The sequence below is a fragment of the Penicillium angulare genome, assembly GCF_028827245.1.
Source record: "Penicillium angulare strain IBT 27051 chromosome Unknown utg000004l_segment0_segment0, whole genome shotgun sequence".
In the NCBI taxonomy this organism is placed as follows: domain Eukaryota; kingdom Fungi; phylum Ascomycota; class Eurotiomycetes; order Eurotiales; family Aspergillaceae; genus Penicillium; species Penicillium angulare.
The window spans coordinates 6,483,571-6,499,458 of record NW_026623163.1 but is presented as its reverse complement, the minus strand read 5'-3'; the positions used below and the strand labels follow the sequence as shown (position 1 = coordinate 6,499,458).

Sequence of the window (15,888 nt, the reverse complement as noted above, 5' to 3'; positions counted from 1 at the left end):
CTTAAGAACAGCAAAGTATCCAATATTAAGTGGCTGAAGAAGATGTGATGAATGCGATGGTATATAAAGCGGTATGATTGAGTTTTCGTTATAAATCCGATCAAATTGAGGTGTAAGATGACTACCATGGCCATCAAGAATAAGAAGGCGGTATTTTCCTTTTGTATGAATAGAAGTAGCTGGAATAAACAGCTTCTCAAGCTATCGTACACCAATTTCATCTGTAGTCCAGCCATTTTGAGAGACCTCAAATCGCCAGTTATCTGGAAGGTTATCGAACCAGCTTTCGATATAGACTTTGCCTTTGAATATAATGCATGGAGGTAGGGTAAAACCGCTTGCACTAATTGATTCAATTGCTATTACCCATTTACGATTTCCAGGTTGTAGAAGTGCTCGTCGACTATAGTATTCAGCACGTGTTATTACTTTAGCAGTTGCAATAAGGCCCATTGCAAACCCAGTCTCATCAAAGTTGTAGATATCCTCTGGTTGGATACCATTCTCATCAATCACACATTGAACAGTTTTAAACCATATACGTAGAGACTTTGGATCTTCATTTTGAGCACGTTGATAATCATAACGTTTTGAAAATCGTGTACGAAGCTCTTCACGACGTTTAACAAAGTTTGTTGACCAGTTTATACCAACAGTAGATGAGGGAGTAGATCCACGCTCTGCAAGTAGGATATTGGCCATTTCTCGTACAATAGAAGGCCTAGGTGCTGCTCCACGTTGATCCATAGAGAGTATCCATTTTACAAGCGAGTCCTCCTCATTCTGGGTCAATTTATGATTGTTGGCACGTATATCAGCGCGATAAGGTTGTCCCGCGCGTCGGCGGCGGAGGGTAGTTTCCGGTATATCAAATAGCACTGCTGCTTCGCGAACAGAGGAGACTTCATGATTTTGAATAGCTTTAATAGCTAATGAGATCCTACCCTCTTTATTGACAGGTTTTTGAGAGGATTGAGTACGTTTTGGTGGCATAGTGGGTGTTTGAAGATGGTAAGTACGCGTCGGAACGCGATTTGAGGCGGTGTGCGCCACCCGCTTGTGTGCGCCATCCGTATGTGAATTACGTTAACTGGAGATGCGGGCGTGAAGATCAACGTGAAGTAAATATACCATAATCTTAGCGTCTACATAGGTTTGGAGGAATTTTCACATTTTATACAACAGAATCGGTTCATACTGGCCTCTCTGAGATCTGTGATACAATAGTCGGAATTATATGGAATATCGAGGCCCACAAGCGTAAGGAGAATTATCTTGAGTCTTGAGTTCGTGATGATGCCGGCCCTTCGGTCCAACAATTGATCCGCTGCAGCGAGCCTCATGATAATCGAGCCTATCGAATACCATTTAGACCATATATTGTGTGGCCTACATGCTGAATATAGCTCATGTCGGCCACCGAATCCCCATCCTCACCGGTCTCCGGGAACAGGAGCGAGCACCCCGCCCAAGACACTCTCGAGAACCCCACGTCTATTACCGATCACCCTCAGCCTCATAATGATACCCCGAACACCGAAATGCCACAAGACACAAAGGATACAGCAGCGGAAAATGCGCCGCCCGTCCCAGACGAAGGGGAGCAGTCTCTTCTGTATGTAGAGCCTATCTCAGACCAGCCTGCATCTGCCCCGGCGCAACCGGACTCGGTTGAGGGGCAGCTGGCTGGACTATCAATATCGGGGACAGGCACGCCTGAATCTCGGCCACATATCGAGGTACAAACCACTCCAGCGCCCACGCCACCCGAAAAAGATGAAGCATACCTTAACTTGGCCTCGACTGCGCCCGTTCCTATACCGTCCAATGAACAGAACTCCGTCCCAAGCTCCGAAAAAAAGCTGCCTGATATACCTGGAGGCAGCGATCATGAACAGAAGCCTACCACAAAGGGGGATGGCGCTCGAGACGAATCGGATTCCCAGCCGGAAATCCAGAGCATTATGGGACAGTTCCAAGACCCCGCGCGGACCACCGATCAACAGCAAATAATGTCTCCTCGGCTAGAACTAGCGACCCAGAACTTCTTTCCTCCTCGAAGATCAAGCTTGGAACATACACAGTCGCCGGTGCCTGGTCCCTCCCCTGCAGTTCCGCAGGGAGGCAAGGCTTCTTCACCTACGACTACGCATCCTCGTAAATCTGATGGTGCCGATGATTCTAGTTCAACCCGACGGTCATCAACGTCTTCGACAATTCCACCTCTCCCGGAGCCTGAACCGGATCAGCCATTCGATTTCCACCGATTTTTAGAACAGTTACGCCACCGCACTGCTGATCCCGTGGCCAAGTTTCTACGATCATTTCTTATGGAGTTTGGAAAGAAACAATGGATGGTGCATGAACAAGTCAAGATCATCAGCGATTTCTTGGCTTTCATCACAAATAAAATGGCTTTTTGTGAAGTCTGGCGAGATATTTCAGATGCTGAGTTTGACAACGCAAAGGAGGGAATGGAGAAGCTCGTCATGAATCGCCTTTATTCTCAAACCTTTGCACCCGCTATTCCGGCCCCTCCGGCCATTCCCCGAAGCGCAAGCCGTAGCCGACGGAGAGAGATAGAGAGACTGCATGGACCATGGAGACGGGGTCAACACCAAGAGGACATTGAGCGCGATGAAATTTTGGCGCAGAAGATTCGCATTTACAGCTGGGTTAATGAGGAGCATTTGGATATACCCATCGTGAGCGGCGGTGGACGACGGTTTTTGAACTTGGCACAGCAAGGTATGCTATCAAGGTCAAAACTTTTAACTTGGATTCTAACGAGAAATATAGAATTATTGAAACTTAATGGCTATCGTGCGCCCCGTGATAAAGTGATCTGTATTTTGAATTGCTGCAAGGTGATCTTTGGTCTTTTGAAGAATACCAAAAAAGCAGATACATCTGCGGATTCCTTCGTTCCACTCCTGATCTACGTGGTATTACATGCAAATCCCGATCATCTTGTCTCTAATATTCAATACATTCTTCGCTTCCGTGACCAAGATAAACTCGGTGGTGAGGCAGGCTATTACTTATCATCCCTGGTGAGCTTGTTTTACACCCACAGAATTGCATTACTGCCTGCTAACTTTCACATCTAGTCTGGAGCCATTCAATTCATTGAAACTTTAGATCGCACCAGTCTTACAGTCAGTGACGAAGACTTCGAACGGAATGTTGAGGATGCCGTTTCTGCCATTGCCGAACAGAATCGGGAAGTCGAACCTCTGGACGAGAAGCCACCAAATAGACCCACTACCCCCGGTGGTCCCTCGCAATCCCAATCAGGGCCAAGCCGCAAAGATACCTCACAGTCTAGCGATGATGATACCCCAGCGCCTGTAGCCGGCCTTCTCCGCACTATCCAAAAGCCTCTTTCGACTATTGGTCGCATTTTCTCCGATGAGCCCGAAAGCGGCTCCTCACAAGATCGACCTCTGCAGCCTGCTGGAACCCCACAGCCAGCGCCTCCTCGTCTTAATCCCAATGTCTACCAACCTCCACGCTCCAGTAGTGAAGGTAGACCCTCCGGTGATGATTCTTTGCCCCCGCGCCAGAGCAGCGCCAGGAAGAACCTAACTCGTGTTCTTGATGCCCAAGATGCAGCCGCTCGGCAAGCTAGCGCTGAAGATGCAGAGGCGCGACGCATTCAACGTGCCGAACATAGCAATGTTGTTGAGACGCTATCAAACATGTTTCCTAATCTAGATCGAGATGTCATTGATGATGTGGTCAAGATGAAGGAAGGAAGGTAAGCCATGATCATCTGCCATTTATCCCTCAAAAGAAACTTCTTACTAATCTATGATGCAGAGTTGGTCTTGCTGTCGATGCCTGTCTCGCGCTCAGCGCCGAATAGTATATAGAAATTATTTTTGCATTTGCTGTGACTCTCTGAACCAGATACCAGTCGCCTAATAGCGTCATTTTCTATTGTTTGATTTGCTTTCCCGCATGAACAATTTGGCGGGTTGCTCTAGTGTGGTGATTCCAGGAATGAAGCGTTTGATACAACTCTTCAACAATATACGTGCACATGGACACGTGCAACAACGTGTCTAGGTGTCTCTATCAATATCCCAACCTACATGGGAATACCTTGACCAGAGTTCGCTCGTAGAATACATACATGTAGCTCTTCGAATAATCGCGGTAATAGGAGGCGCTTCTCTATCACTCAAATTTTCCTCTACTTAACAGATTTCGGCCATGGCAGTCATGAAGGGGATCCCTATAATGTTTTAAATCCCAGCAAAGACACCATCGATAAACACCAAAGCCTTGCTATACGCCTCCATGCAATCCTCAATCACCTTCTCTCCCCCCTCAACCTCTTGACCCATCGCCTTCCGCATCTTAATCGAACCCTCCAACCCATGCGGCCCATCTTTAATAAGGAATAATTCCGTCGCAATCCCCAACTTTCCCAGCTGCTCATGATGAAACTCACTTTCAGCAGGAGTAACAACCTCATCCGCCTTCCCGTGCACAAACACAGAAGGCGGATAGTCCCCAGTCACAAACTCCTGCAACATCCCACTCTTCAAAATCTCCGGCACAGCCTCAAATCTCTTCTCCACCGGAAACGCATTAAGCATTTCGCCCAGTCCCGGTCTTTGGAAAACTCCATCTAAGAAAGTTCCCGTGATTTCCCAGTGTATCGTTAGCGCGAAGCGCTTCGTTGCAAAACCTTCGGCTACATCATCGCTTACAATGGTCTTATCAGCTAGTAGAGCGGGAACAGAGTTTAGATCGAAGAATTTAGCAAGAGAGGTTGGTGGTCGGGCGGCTGTCCAGTGGTCTAGAAGCATGTGGCCGCCTAGGCCGTAGACTGAGAGGAGAGCTGCGGGTTTGGGTGTTGCGTATAGGCATGCTGCGCGGGCGGAGTAGGCGCCTGCTGAGAAGCCTGTTACTGCGATGCGAGCTGTGTCTATATTCGTAGCTTGAGAAAGATGCGTGGCGAATGATGGGCCTGATAAGAAGGTGAAGAGGGCTTTTGCATCTTCTATTTGATCAATGGCGTTGCTTGGGTGGCAGAGACGGTAGTCTGCGGAGATGAAGATATAGCCTTTGTCTTGGCAGTGATCTAGATAAGAGTGGAGTCATTAGAATGCTTTTTTTTCACTTTCTTATTTGGAAGGATGCTATTTTCACGTACTGTACATCCAGTGTGGAAAGCCACCACCTCGCCGTGAGCCTGCTGTCATACCGCCGCCGTGATAATAGATCATTGCGGGGAGGTTCCCTTCGATGCGGGGTAACCAGTAATCGAATTTGATTTCATGATTATCGACTGTCGAGTAGACCAAGGTTTTACCTCCTTCGGGTAGCTTTGGTGGCATTTTTATGTAATTGTAGTAGGTTGAATTGAAATATCAGATTGGTTGGTTCACCACGCGAGCAGATTTCTAAGTTCTTATGGTTTCATGGGATAAAACTATAAGCGATCAAGTGGGGGGTGGGGGTCTCAAATGATATGGAGCTCGATTAAAGCCGAGGCGCATAGCTTGAGTGTTCACCGATTTCAACCTTAGCTTTTATGTCCGAGATCCACATCCGGTCTAACCGGGTCTCAACTCTCGAAACCAATCCATAGATGGGAAGTTGGGGAAATCCCATACTTGAAACTCCATTGAAAAAGACCTAGACCTAGCCCTTAGGCAGTGGGAAACCATAACATTCCTTGCGCCAATCACCGAAGCTATGCCCCCCCTATCGAGCCAGAGCTGCCGAATGCTAAGCCTATGTCTGGATCTAGAGTCTCTACTAAGCTGCCCAGATTCTACTCCTCCCAATCAATTTAGGTGATATTGCGGCCGTGCTGGTCACTAGCTTCCTATTTTGGTCCGCTACTAAATTCAACAAGATTGAGTAGGAAGTACTAGAGACTCGGGGTATAAAGGTATGACCCTTTATCCCAAATTAGAGCTTTTCAAAGAACATCAAGTTTTAACAAACTTCAACAGTCGTCATGGCCAGAAAGTCAGGGCTGTTAAGGGTGATGTTCTTTACTTTCCCAAGGGCGCCACGAGTAAGTAGCATGAGACTAATGTATTTACCCTCAGTTACATTTGAAACGGAAGACGGAGAGGTTACTTTCTTTGTAAGTGTTTCTAATTTTGGAGAGATTTCTTATAGTATCGGATGTGTACTAGTAAGCGTCAAAAGGTTGACCAACGCGCACAGAAACAACTCCGATGACACACTTGTTTTTGGTCTAACTAGGTCAGCTCTTTTCTCTGATATCTATTCTATTCTACTCTTTTGGTCACTTGGACCATTTACTGTAGATTTGAACTCTCCGTATCGGGTAGCCTACATTATGAACTTATATAAGTCCAATAGGAATGTTAAATAGTAAAGTGCTCACTCTACCTTCCATTTTCGGTACGTAGAACCCGGCGAGTGTACTACAGAGAACGGAAAGGATATACAAGATCAATCCAAAGAACACTTGATTTCTTTTAGATTCGTAATTGCTATATTCATTGGGGGAAAAACCGTTTATCACAAATGTCTCAAAGTAGAAGCTAAAGCGAGTACCTTCCCGCACACTTCTTCGCAGCGCATTCAACTTGACTACATTGCCCGCAACAAAAATAGTAGTTGAAATGAGTACCATATTGGAGAGGGTATCAACTAGAGCTCAACAATTTATCATAACAGTCCACAGATGGGCTGAAAGTTATCAAATTAGCGATTATCTCGAGGTGGAATCGGGAAACTCCCAAAAACATGGTATCTGGAAAGGCAGTGCGATAATACATGTGGAGACGTCTCCTTGACAACATACGCATATGCAGCTCAGTTGTACTTAGCTTAAAGAAATCCTCCCCAGAATACTGTACGGATATTTCGCGATTAGCAGTTATATACACGACAACTTGATTCGAACATTGGATGTAAGACAGTGAGTGACCCGCGCCGCTGGTCTGAGAAACTGCGCCAACTTGGAGCACAAAGAAAACCAGTCTTTGTTCCTATCACTAGCCCGGCTACATATATTATTTACGAGATTAAATAAGGAAAGAGTTCTGTGTTTTTGCAATTTGCAAATCAATCTGATATTAAAAGTAAGAAATATAGAGCCACGAGTCAATCCCTGAGGGAGACAATCAGAACCGGCCAAAACAAAATACAATGGATTTCAAAAAAGCAATTGTTTAACAATGAGGCAAAAACAGAACAGAATTAAGAAACAGAATATCAAAACGTCTCAGTCATGTAGAACTTTTGAAGACCCAGAGAGGCAAAGCTCTGGCATCCGGGTGAGACGCCGGGGATAGGCTTGACCCAAGCCCCGCGCCCACCACACACCATTTTTGGTAAAAATATAAAAAATAATACGAAACAGATCAAAAAAGAATCGTGTCATCCAAGACTTCACTGGAAAGACTTGTGAAGCTCAAGCTGAGCCTGCAGGTTGGCGATGAGCTCGTCACGCTGGGCCAGTTTGTCTTCGAGAACCTTGATACGGGATTCAGCAGTAGTTTGACGCGCCAGCTTCTTTGCGCGCGACTTGCGAGCAGCCTCGGTGTTACGAGCACGCTTGGCGGCAATAGGGTCACTGGGATCGAACTCCACAGGAGATAGATCCTTACGCTGGCGAGAGATGCCAGAGATGCTGGAGTGCTTGGTAGTACCAGTAGCAGAGATAGGCGAAGACTTTAATGACAAACGCTTGGGGGCGGGTGACATCTCAATGGAAGCGTGGACCTCCTTCTTGGGCTCAGACAGGGCGGCAACGTTGAAATCAGAGGCATCGGTATCGAAGAGACCAGATGCAGCGGTGTTTACAGCGAGACCGTCATGGAAGAGAGGGGGCCATTCATCATGACCCATGAAGTCCACATCAGTGAACAGGGGCGATGGGTTTTGGCTGAAGGTACCCGGGGAGTCGAAAGGAGGGGTGCTGAGGTCTGTGAAAGTACCAGAGGGCGGGATGGACTCGAACATCAGATCCTTGGGGGAGATGGTTCCAGTGAGGGCCTCGGGGGACAGAGCCTCACCAGTCTCCTGGCCCAAGAGATCATCGAAAGTCATCGGGGCCATGGCGCCTGCAGAGGGCAGACCGAAAAGTTCACTATCGTGTTCTGGAGGGCGGGGGTTAGCGGGATGAGATGAAAAGGCGGGGTAGCGTTGAGTATTACCTTGGAAGTTAGGGGCGGACATATTGCGGCGATATGTTTGCATGTATTTTTTTTCGATATTATCGGTGTGGAATAGCGGGACGGGGGGACGTTGAGGGGAATTGGTAGGCACAGTTGCTGAATTGAGCTGAGAGTGCTTCACAGTGGGGTGAGACCAGTAGGAAGGAGACCGGGCAAGCTTGGTCACTCTGGGGTCTTGAACAGGAGAACCAGAGAACTGCTGCTGGAGATGGCGTTGCAACTGCAGGCTGAAAGTCTGTCGACGAGGAGTGTTCTGGGCCAAAAAGGGCTTCAAAGCAGACGGCTTAAGGGCTGTACTCGGAGGAGCGAGTAGACGCGAGTCTCTGGGACGAGGCTGCGGGCGAGGCTGAGGATAGAGTACGAAGTCCTCGAGTGCACTGTTGTTGTTGTTGTTGCTGTTGTTGTTCAAACTGGGAGCCGATGGCTGTGGAGGCGGGGGCGAGGGAAGCCATGATTGCTGGAATTGATCCGTGGTGAACGACTGAAAGTCGATCGTGGGGGTGGTAGAGTGGTGGGAACTTGAGCTACGCGAAGCGATGCTGAAGTTCAGAGGTCCAAAGACGTCTGAAGAAAAGGGTGAAATGGGGGGTTGTGTTCCGTTTATGATGTCTGCCTTAATGGAAGAAGACTGAGTGTCTTGGGGGGGGTTTAGACGGAGTTCATCTTGGATCGGTGTAGATTCAAAATGTACTTCGGGTGAATATAGAATGGTGAAAATTTGAGGTCTAAAATGTAGAAGTTTGTATGTGAGGGTGGAACACGGATGTGAGGAAAAAAGGAAAAAAAGGTAGCCATGGGGGGACTCAGGCACTTCTTATGACCGACCAAATTGGCTGTGTGGGAGCCTGTGGGGCACTTGGCCGTACGAGCTGTCCAATCATAGTCGAGGCTCACACCGGGCTAGGAAGTCACGGGGTGTGAGTCACAACTGAATTTGCGGCTCTGATTGGTGGGATTAGATCATCTCGGAGCCTCGTTACCCACCAGATACATTCCTTGATTATGCATTCCACTATATAGATCTAAGTACCGGTGATGTATTCAGCCCCCCGGTCGCACTTTAGGGCATTGGCCAATCAGACCGAACTAATGCAGGCATCCACACACCCGCAACACTGGGAAATCCATAAGCAGACAAGTATCTCCATTCCCCCCCTTTTCTCAGCCTCCTCGAGGCACAGGCACGTAGGTATCCACGTAAATAACTTATAGGCAGACAGGATATCATCCAGTTCTAAGCGCAGACTTCAAACAAAGCAATCATAAAACACCACAAAGGCACACAATAAACCTCCCAGTCAATATTCCCAAAAAAATCTTACTAAGGCGGCGTTCGGAATTAACAGTCGGAGACACTGATCTGGTCTCCGACAGCCTCCAGGACCCACCGATCTTTTCCCGTTTACGTCCCCGCCGTGGGCTGTGTCCCATGGCCCGTGTGCCCTGCAATTCCTTCTTTGACCTTAGTCTTGCCGAAGGGCGTAAAAATTGACTTTGGGACACCCACTTGTTCCATCGTCATAAATGGAGACAAATTTCGCATATGTACAAAGAAAAAAAAATCTGCACATGAAATCGCTTCGACAAAATTGATCAATCAGCTGTACGTGGTAAATATTTAGTCAAGAATAGAGGAATGAGGGTACGAAATCTGCAAGCTGCAATGCGCCGCCCACTTACCCCTCCACGCTACGAAGCACATACAGGTGACTCCGCAATCACACGCGCAGGAGCCATTAGGCGAATCTTGACTATACTAGGGTTACTTAGTCCAGGTACACTGGACCAATCCTTTTATGGCCAATGTCAAAGGTCTCGGAGCCCTCGGCGGGGCTTATCGGGTTACAGACTAAAATCGCCGACGCCAGTGTTCCGGTTAGAACTAGCACAATTTAGGCCTTGGCAGGAGCATTCTTATGACCACAGTCGCACTTCTGCTTATTTTTTGTTGCTAAATTGCAGGTTTCTGCACTTAGCGAGGCGCTTGACCTCTTTGTGTCTTGTTTCGAATTAATCATTTATGGAGGCCTAAAGGCTCGTGCTGTAGGCAAATACTCCGCACATAGTAGTATATCTTAACTAGATATACTCCATATCATATAGGTATAATGCACTACGATATGTTTGAAATTCTATGACTGTGAGACCGATCCGAAACGGTTTCAGCATTTCTTCTGGGTTTCGCAAAAGGTTGCCCAGGGAAATTGGGCCGGACTCACAAGTTGCTTTGCACTGTTAGTTGGGCATTCCATACCGCTGCGTCCACAGGTGTTATAGGTGCTCCCGAGCAAAACATGAAACAAGAGACCGTACTATACCTATATGATCATATTTGTCTGAGCGTCTTCAGCGGTAAAGACATACTATAGTGTGCACAAAAAACCCACGGATGCGCCGTGTATGCCCGATCGATGCTATTCCCCGAAACACGGTGGACGTCGCAGCACTGAATACGTAGTTACAATCCCAGGTCGGCATGTCGTAGCAACTATTTACTACTGGTCGATCACATTCAAGTCGCAGCGCACGGTATACATATCAGGCGTCATTCGGAGATCTGCATGGCGGAGAAAGTCTGGAACTCTTCCAATGTTGAAACTCAAATTGTGGTTGAGGTCCACGAGGATACCGGTCAATGCAGATTAGCAATCATATTCCATGTACCAATTTGCAAGTTGACAGACTTCTGCAGGTCACGTTAATAGACACTCTGACGTACTCTGACATTAATAAAATCAATCAAAAACATACTAGCTGACTTGGCAGGAGCAAAAATAGTCGCGCCCGGGATCGAACCGGGAACCTTCTGAGCATATGAGGATGTCATGTGAATCAGAAATCATGACCATTAGACCACGCGACTGTGCATGAAAAGGGAAGGCCTGATTTTGCCATACAAATCGGGATTAAGTACCAAATCAGGAATTACAAAAACAGTCGTCGGATCGACAGAAGAGGAGTAGACATGGATCAGACTCGGCAAACTACAAATTTGGACTGCCCGATCCCATACTTTGGTCCAAGGACCCCGAGGATATGTCTAGCGCACTATTCCCCTCGTGGCCCTATACCTATCATTTTGTCCTTAAATTTTAGGATCGGCCATCTGAAAGTATACCTATTTTCCAAGGTTGCCGGGTGGCTCAGTATATATAGATTCAAGTTGAGCTCATACTGTGGGCCTCAAACACAACTTGAAGCACTGTATGCCCCCGAGTTACAACGGCGGCGCAAGGCGTTGAGGTTCAAGTTATGTCGTGTGGTATGCATATACATCAAAGTATAACTTGAATCAAAGTACAGTATGCACTGGAGATCAAAGCGAATGTTAGGGATTGAGGTGATCAGCAAGGCCCTTGCTCATACCCAATTTTAAGGGCAATTCTACCAAGCCTCTCGTGATGATTCTCGTGCATGATCCTTCAATCAACGAAGTCAGGAATGTGGGTTCTAGATCTTGATTTTTCTTGCTAGGTATCACCGAAGATACACCCCAGACCAAGGAATCCTGATGAGTCCCATAAGGCTGTTACAGTATTGCTTGCATGCCCTGTGCTGAGTTGTCGATTATGCAGCTAAAGCTAGACCGCCGTTTGATCCACAACATATGGCCCACAGCACGCACTGATAGATAAGGTCCGCTGTTGGCCGTACCACTCACCCAAAGTTGGGATCATTTACAAGTACGAGAGCTTTACATCTTACAATTAAATACAAAGATGATGTATAGATATATATGAAGCAAAACAAAAGGTTCTATTAAGTATTACCTATCGCGGCATATGTCACTTTCGCAGCGAATTTGGGTAAGGAAATTGCGCGACACGGGAAGAACAATATAAACTGCAACGGGCACAAATTTGAGAAGCAGCAACCCAGGCGAGGTATTAATTAAAAAAGATAAACTGCCTGCAGCCACACTCACAACAAATCGAACACCCATCTTCCTCATAGGGTATCGAACACAAAAAGCAAAGCGCACAGAACCAGGAATGGCAGAGTGGTATCAATCTAGTAAGGCGACACACCACGTAACGCATAAGCACGTCGCGAATCGAAACTCGGTTGCGGGACGCTTGTCGTAAAAGGAATGGATCGCGATCCAAGAGAATCGCCGACAAAGAAAATTATGTAGTGGGTTTTTTGGGGAACAGAAATGAAAATAAAAGCAAAGCGACAGCGGGTATCTCATTGACACCCTCTCAGAATCAATGGTCGACGAAAGTAGACAAGTGTGATACTGAAAGGAATGACAGTGTCGAGGCAAAAAGCAAAACAAGCAACTAAAGCGAAGATGGTATAAATCCGTATTTGCAAGTATTCAGACTCTAGCCCGAAGAGCGACAGAGTCCGTCAAATTATCGCGGGTGGATGATGATGGATTAGTCAAGTCCCACCATCGCTCGAATTCCACGCGTCCTGGTGAGGCAATTCAAGCGGCAGCCTGGACAGGGGTGGAGGCGGGGACCTCGACGTTCTTGGTCTCCTCAGTGGCGGCGGTCTCAGGGGCATTGGCGGCCTCCTCAACGGGGGCAACAGTCTCCTCGGCCTTAGCAGCCTCGTTGGTAGCCTCAGTGGTCTCCTCGGCCTTGGCCTCGGTCTCAGTGGCAGCGACCTCCTTGTCGAGCTTCACAGCCTTGGAGGGCTTGCGGAAAAGACCGCCGAGCTTGTTGCTCTTCTTGGCCTCCTTCTCGCCATCAGTGGTGGCCTCGTTGTCAGAGGTGTCAGCCTTCTTCTCCTTCTTGCCAAAAGCACCGAAGAAAGAAGAGCGGCGCTTGTCCTTGGGGGTAGAGGCGGTCTCAGCGGCAGGGGACTCAACGGGAGTCTCCTTAGCAGTCTCACCCTCAGCGGCGGCGGTCACGGTCTCAGGCTCAATGGGCTGGACGGCGGCTTCCTCAACGGGGTTGTCGAGCTGGGGAGCAGAACTGGCGACAGGAGTCTCCTCAGCGGGAGCGGTGGCCTCCTTCTCGGACTTCTCCTGAGAAGGGCTGGCGACCTTCTGGAAGAAGTTGCCGAAGATGGAGGCGCGCTTGGCCTTCTTCTCCTCCTTCTTCTCCTCCTTCTTGTCCTCGGTGGACTCAGCAGGGGCAGCAACGGCCTCGGCAGCGGGGGTCTCAGTGGTCTCAGCAGCAGGAGTCTCAGCAGCGACAACAGCGGGCTCAGCAGCAGTCTCAGCAGTGGGCTCAGCGGGCTTGGCCTCCTCGGTGGTCTCGGCCTTAGCCTCCTCCTTGGTTCCCTCGGGCTTCTTCTCCTCAGCATCCTTCTTGCCAAGGATAGAACCGAAGATGCTGGCGCGCTTGCGGGACTGGGAGCGGCTCTTGGTGGTCTCCTTGGCCTTCTCCTCCTTGGCCTCGGATTCCTTGGCCTCGGACTCCTCAGCCTTGTCCTCCTTAGCGGGGGTCTCCTCCTTCTTCTCCTCGGTCTTCTTGGCGGCGGGGACAGCGACGACAGGCTTGGTCAGTCTCTCAAGTTCAGCCTTGTAGCCCTCGCTAGAGGTGATGGTATCCTTCTCGGCCTTGGCCTCAGTAGACTTAGCCTCTAGAGCAACGAACCAGCTGTCACGCTCGGCAGCGTTGGAAGCCTGGAAGGTGTGCTTCTGGCCAGCGACCTTGAAGAGGAACTCGTTGGAGCCCTCCTTGGTCAGGTCGGTGACATCAGCCTGAAAAATGTTAGTTTCATGTGTTCATTTCGTCCCTAGTTGAGAGTGTAATCGTACCAGGTTGAAGATGCTAGCGGGGGTAGCCTTGTCCTCAGCGCGCTTGGTCAGGAAGAACAGACCCTTGCCGGTCTGGCTAGCCCAAGCAGCAGTAGGGTTGGCAGTAGCAGGCTTCTCGTTCTGGTGGAAGACGGAGAGCTGCTTGGCCTCAACGGGCTCATCGTTGAAGTAGAAGAAACGCTTGGCGAAACGCAGCCCCCTATTCGCGAAAAAAAATTGTTAGTCGCAAACTTCACATTTTTCCCTGGTGAATCGCGTCGCATGGGCATCGCATCACTTACTTGACCAGACCAGGGGCCTTGTGGCCGAGGATACCCTCAGTGGCGGGCTTGATCTCCTTCTTCTCCTCAGCGGCCTCGGTAGCCTCAGCAGGCTTGTCGGTGGCAGTCTCCTCAGCAGTAGGAGTAGCAGCGACCTCAGTGGTCTCCTGAGGAGCCTCGGTGGTCTCAGTGGCAGCGGGAGCCTCAACAGCAGTCTCAGCAGCAGGGACGACCGCGGGGGTCTCCTCAACAGGCTTCTGAACGTCAGACATGATTAGAAAGTTATTAGAGCCGGAGCTTGAAGGTTTTGGGGGTATCGATTAAAAAAGAAGAGCAGGGTATCGGGGGTATCTCAAAAGCAAAAGAAATAAGAGCTGTGAAGCTCGGGTATCACAACGAAGATAGGAAAAGGGGGGGTATTTTGCTTTGCAGAAGGAGAAGAAAGGAAGGAAAAAAAAGGGAGGGAAGGGCGAGAAAAAAAAGAGCGGCATGGGGGGAAAAGACTGTTCTGTGTTGATGGCGCTTTCTTCCCTATCGGGAAAGGAGCTGCAGGGAGTCCAGACAGTGAGTGGGTCCCCAGGCTTAGGTAATGCCGCACTTCAGGGGGTTTACCGCTTCGGGATTTCCTTGGTTCGGGCTCGTATACAAAAGAAGTCAAAGAGAGACGAGAGAGACTGAGTATATCCAGTACATTAAGCTAATCACCGAGCTTTATTGGTTGCTCTATTCGAATTAATCTCCTCCAGCCCTTCATAATTACCCTTAATCTCTCCTCTCCATATACCCTTAATGGCAATTAATTCTACACTATCTATCCCAGTCCTCTCCTCTTCTATTGGGACTAAAGACCATCTAGAGACCCATCACACCACTTAGGATCGCCAATGCAGCTTGAGCCAACGGCCCCCTAATTTACCCGTGCAGGTCGGCTCCGGTCCCGGCTTTGTAAGAGAATTATTTGACTTTTTGAATTTTTTTTTTCTACTATTTTTCTTGGGTATTTTTTTTTGACTTTTTCACACGCGACTTAATTTTCGATTTTGGGCGGATCTGTCTAATTATTACGAAGTATTATGATAATTATTGTTCACTTTTTTTTGGTTTGTTTTGATTCTTTACTATATTTTTTTTCTTGTATAATATACGTGATTTTACTTACATGGCAAGCCTTTGCTCTTTGCGACATCTTCATCTTGTTACACTGTCAAGGGGTGAAGATCGTCTGTAGGTCGACTATTTAGGGATCGGGAGGGGTACTTCATATCTTTTCCCCAATTTTTGAACCAAAAGAATGGAACAACAAAAAACAGGCAAAAAAGAGGTCAACTGATAGAGTTCGTATCCTACAAAGGTTCCTTCCCTTACCCCCCTCTCCTCCCATAATCCTTTGATCCCTGGAGGGCAAATAGAGAAGAAGGAGGAGGGGGGCAAGGCGCCCATCTTGTTCTCTGCATAGACCAGCATGAAGATCAACCATGATCAACTAGGGTTGGACAAGGCCCGGATTCGCTTGCAGGTAACGCTGATCCAACGGAAGAGAATTGCCGCTTGGTCTCATGTCAAATGACCGGAATATCCCCAACTCTATCATCAAGTGGCGTGCGATTCCTCGTGGCCAACCAGCGCTGTCGCACCATCCGTGTCTCTGCTTTTCCAACGTCATATCTCATCTGTTGTGCCCTATCACTGGCGTATCATCTCTCAGACCAGCCGTTGGAGATCTAACCAGGAT

At 48.3% G+C, this 15,888-nt stretch overlaps 5 protein-coding genes across 5 annotated transcripts; 1 reads left to right on the top strand and 4 right to left on the bottom strand.

The window, feature by feature from the left end:
* Positions 1-201: 201 nt before the first annotated feature.
* On the bottom strand, positions 202-993 carry N7478_006330 (uncharacterized protein; the record flags this gene model as incomplete). Its single annotated transcript, XM_056922544.1, has 1 exon — positions 202-993. One exon carries the CDS (start codon positions 991-993, stop codon positions 202-204), a length of 792 nt encoding a protein of 263 aa, XP_056780581.1.
* Positions 994-1,409: 416 nt separating this feature from the next.
* On the top strand, positions 1,410-3,868 carry N7478_006329 (guanine nucleotide exchange factor VPS9; the record flags this gene model as incomplete). Its single annotated transcript, XM_056922543.1, has 4 exons — positions 1,410-2,748; positions 2,800-3,053; positions 3,111-3,760; positions 3,823-3,868. 4 exons carry the CDS (start codon positions 1,410-1,412, stop codon positions 3,866-3,868), a joined length of 2,289 nt encoding a protein of 762 aa, XP_056780580.1.
* Positions 3,869-4,250: 382 nt separating this feature from the next.
* On the bottom strand, positions 4,251-5,351 carry N7478_006328 (Alphabeta hydrolase fold; the record flags this gene model as incomplete). Its single annotated transcript, XM_056922542.1, has 2 exons — positions 4,251-5,095; positions 5,168-5,351. The coding sequence occupies 2 exons, from the start codon at positions 5,349-5,351 to the stop codon at positions 4,251-4,253; spliced, it is 1,029 nt and encodes a 342-aa protein (XP_056780579.1).
* A 2,041-nt stretch (positions 5,352-7,392) lies between these two features.
* Positions 7,393-9,917, bottom strand: cpcA (amino acid starvation-responsive transcription factor GCN4; the record flags this gene model as incomplete). Its single annotated transcript, XM_056922541.1, has 3 exons — positions 7,393-8,843; positions 9,047-9,080; positions 9,885-9,917. 3 exons carry the CDS (start codon positions 9,915-9,917, stop codon positions 7,393-7,395), a joined length of 1,518 nt encoding a protein of 505 aa, XP_056780578.1.
* A 2,695-nt stretch (positions 9,918-12,612) lies between these two features.
* On the bottom strand, positions 12,613-14,428 carry N7478_006326 (uncharacterized protein; the record flags this gene model as incomplete). The annotated part of the gene is made up of 3 exons (XM_056922540.1): positions 12,613-13,839; positions 13,897-14,095; positions 14,178-14,428. The coding sequence occupies 3 exons, from the start codon at positions 14,426-14,428 to the stop codon at positions 12,613-12,615; spliced, it is 1,677 nt and encodes a 558-aa protein (XP_056780577.1).
* Between the last annotated feature and the right edge of the window lie 1,460 nt (positions 14,429-15,888).